Here is a 3,546-nt window from a genome sequence, read left to right on the forward strand (position 1 = left end):
TGCCAAAATGACCAGCAAGACCTCCTTCATGGGCTTCTTTGATAATGGCTTCTCTTAATGAACATTGGGGAATGCATAAATGGTTGTTTTTGAAAAGAAAACCATCTTGCAGCAAGAAATGGTTGTTAGGACCATTAGAACATTCCTTCCAAGCACAGCCAAAATCAGGATCATCTTTGTAAAGTTGTTTGACAACTTCAAAACCCACAACCTGCACTTGCATGGTATTAAGTAAAGAGTGTCTTCGACTTAAAGCATCAGCTACTTGATTGAGTTTACCTGCCTTGTGCTTGATTGAGAATGAAAAAGCTTGCAAAAACTCACTCCATTTCGCATGTCGTGTGTTGAGCTTCTACTGGCTGCTCAAGTACTTCAAAGCTTCATGGTTAGAATGAAGTATAAATTCTTTGGAGAGTAGATAATGACTCCAATGCTCCAAGACACGAACAAGTGTATATAATTCTTTGTCATAGGTGGAATACTTCTTTCGGGAGTCATTGAGCTTTTCACTGAAAAAGGCAATTGGCTTGCCTTCTTGGCTGAGAACACCACCAATTCCCAGATTAGAAGCATCGCAATCGACTTCAAACACTTTGGAGAAATCTGGAAGCATAAGGATTGGTGCCTCTGTTACTTTCTGCTTGAGAAGTTCAAAGCTCTTTTGGGCTTCTTCCGTCCACTTAAATGTTCCTCCCTTAAGGCATTCTGTGATGGGAGCAATAATGGTGCTGAAGCCTTTGATGAAACGCCGGTAGAATGATGAAAGTCCATGAAAGCTTCTGATGTCATGAAGGGACTTGGGAATAGGCCAGCTAGTGATAGCCTCAATTTTGCTGGGATCCATCATGATTCCTTCCTTAGAAACAACATAGCCTAAGAATACTAGGCTATTTGTGAAGAAATGACACTTCTTCAAGTTCACATACAACTTCTGCTCTCGTAGAGTTTGAAAGACTTGTTGAAGGTGCTCCAAATGCTGTTCTGAAGATTTGCTGTAAACTAAGATATCATCAAAGTAAACAACAACAAATTTTCCCATAAATGGTTTAAAAACATGATTCATGAGACGCATAAATGTACTGGGAGCATTAGAGAGTCCGAATGGCATGACCATCCATTCATAAAGACCATCTCTAGTTTTAAAAGCTGTCTTCCATTCATCACCATCGCTCATGCGAATTTGGTGGTATCCGCTACGAAGATCCAAGTTGGAGAAGATTGTGGCTCCATGAAGCTGATCAAGGAGATCATCTAGCCGCGGAATGGGAAAGCGATACCTGATGGTGATCTTGTTCACAGCCCTACTGTCGATGCACATACGCCAAGAACCATCCTTCTTTGGTACTAGAAGTGCTGGAACAGCACAAGGACTCATGCTTTCTCTCACAAGGCCTTTGGTGATCAATTCATCAACTTGTTTCTGCAACTCTTCATGCTCTCTTGGATTCATTCGATAGGCTGCCTTGTTAGGTAGAACAGAACCTGGAACGAGGTCAATGCGGTGCTGTATGTCTCTCATGGGTGGAAGACCCGGTGGAAGCTCTTCCGGAATAACATCAGGAAATTTCTCAAGAACTGGTTGTAAGATAAGAGGAATTTCAATTGGGTCTTTCTTTTCAACTACCACTAGAGCATACCCTTCCCCACATTCTGTTAAAACTCTCTCAACTTCACATATAGAAAGTAGGTTATTACCCTCCCCTTTAGAAGGTTTAGGTGTAGTCAACATTCTTAACGGAGCTAAGGTAATTTTGGCCCCATCTTTTTCAAAAGCATAAGTGTTTTTGAAACCATCATGAAAAGTTCTTCTATCAAACTGCCGTGGTCTACCAAGCAATATATGACATGCATCCATAGGAACAACATCGCACAAAACTTCATCTTTGTAATTCTTCCCAATAGAGAATTGAACTAAGCATTTCTTTGTTACCTGGATATCATTGCCCTTTTTAAGCCATTGAAGCTTGTAAGGATGGGAATGAGGTTCTGTTTTCAGGTTGAGCTTCCCCACCATGGTTGTAGACACCACATTCTCACAACTTCCCCCATCAATGATGACATTGCACACCTTGCCACTAGAGGTGCACTTGGTGTGGAAAATGTTGTTCCGAAGCCAATCTTCTTCTGCGTAGGTGGATTTCAAGATCCTGCGAATTACAAGAGACTCTCCTTGATCTGCATATGTCAAGTCTTCCTCAGAATCTTCATCAACTGGTTCATCCCCATCATCTTCCAAGTCTTCCTCAACAAGTGAGATTATCTTGCGATTTGGACAATCAGAAGCAATATGTCCAAAGCCATGACATTTAAAGCATTTTCTACTTGAGTTAGAATTATTGGAGCGATTTGAACCTGCATGAGCATCACTCTTGGCTGGTTGTTTGGCTTCACTCTTGGGATATGGAGTGGTCTTGGCAGTAGAACTATTCCCCCGGTTGGTGATTCCTCCTTGATTGAAAGGTCGATAGGTACTCCTGCGCCCTTCCTTCAATTGTCTCTCCACCTTGAGTGCTAGCTTACAAACATCATTGTAAGTCCAATAAGGCTGTAACTGAACAACATTACTGATTTCGGAACGTAAACCTCCAAGGTAACGGGCTACCATTTGCTCCTCCGGTTCTACAATATCACAGCGCATCATAGAATGATCAAATTCCGCTGTGTACTCCTCCACAGAAAGTTCGTTCTGCCGAAAGTTGTGGAACTTAAGAAAAGCATCTTGTCGATAATGATCTGGCAAATACTTCTTCTTGAGAGCCTTCTTCATCTTAGCCCACGTCACAATGCGGCTTTTCCTTTCACGTTCCCGTTGTTTCTTAAGGTGCTCCCACCAAATAGAAGCATGCTTTCTCAACTTGATGGCAACAAGCTTCACCTTGTGGTGTTCTGGAACATCTTTGTAATCAAAGATTCGCTCAATGGTATTAAGCCAATCAATGAATTCATCAGGCTGCATTCTTCCTTCAAATTCTGGAATATCCACCTTGACATCGTAATGGCGTTGGACACCATGAAGTCTTAGGTTTCGAGGATGAGGTGGAGTGCTGTCACTTGAGGTGTGACTACGAGCTTGGTGAAAAGGATTAACACCCTCTCCATCGTCGCTGGAAACTTCATTCTCCGAGTCATGATGAGAGGCATCATGTTCAGAGGCTTCAAAATGTTGTAAATGTTCTTGGAGCTGCTGGACTTGTCTTCTCAAGTTGTCCATCTCAATATCTCGCGGGTCTCTTTCTGGAGCTGCAAGGGGTTGGTTAGCCTGAGCACGACGACCACGAGCAGCCATGGAAATCAAGACTTGAGCAACCTTTGCTCTGATACCAATTTGATACCGGACAGAAAAAAGGATGGAAAACAAGTACACAGATTCACACTCAAATGATAGATAGAAGTTCACCACCCAAAAGATAACACCCAAGGGATATAGAATATCACCACCCAAAGGCTTATAATAAAGGATACAGAACTAGAAAACTCACCACTCTAAGGCTCACACCAAAGAGATACAGAGATACAAGGAGAACTCTCCTCTCAAAAGCCAAAGGC

The 3,546-nt window shown here is 42.3% G+C and overlaps 1 protein-coding gene across 1 annotated transcript; it reads right to left on the reverse strand.

Moving 5' to 3' along the window:
- Nucleotides 1-352: 352 nt before the first annotated feature.
- Nucleotides 353-3,286, reverse strand: LOC132181931 (uncharacterized). Its single transcript, XM_059595154.1, has one exon. The coding sequence runs from the start codon at nucleotides 3,284-3,286 to the stop codon at nucleotides 353-355; it is 2,934 nt and encodes a 977-aa protein (XP_059451137.1).
- Nucleotides 3,287-3,546: the final 260 nt, after the last annotated feature.

This window comes from Corylus avellana, chromosome ca5, assembly GCF_901000735.1.
Source record: "Corylus avellana chromosome ca5, CavTom2PMs-1.0".
Taxonomy (NCBI): domain Eukaryota; kingdom Viridiplantae; phylum Streptophyta; class Magnoliopsida; order Fagales; family Betulaceae; genus Corylus; species Corylus avellana.

Coding starts and splice junctions, on each gene's coding strand:
- LOC132181931 (XM_059595154.1), bottom strand. CDS start 3,286: ATGGCTGCTCGTGGTCGTCGTGCTCAGGCTAACCAACCCCTTGCAGCT.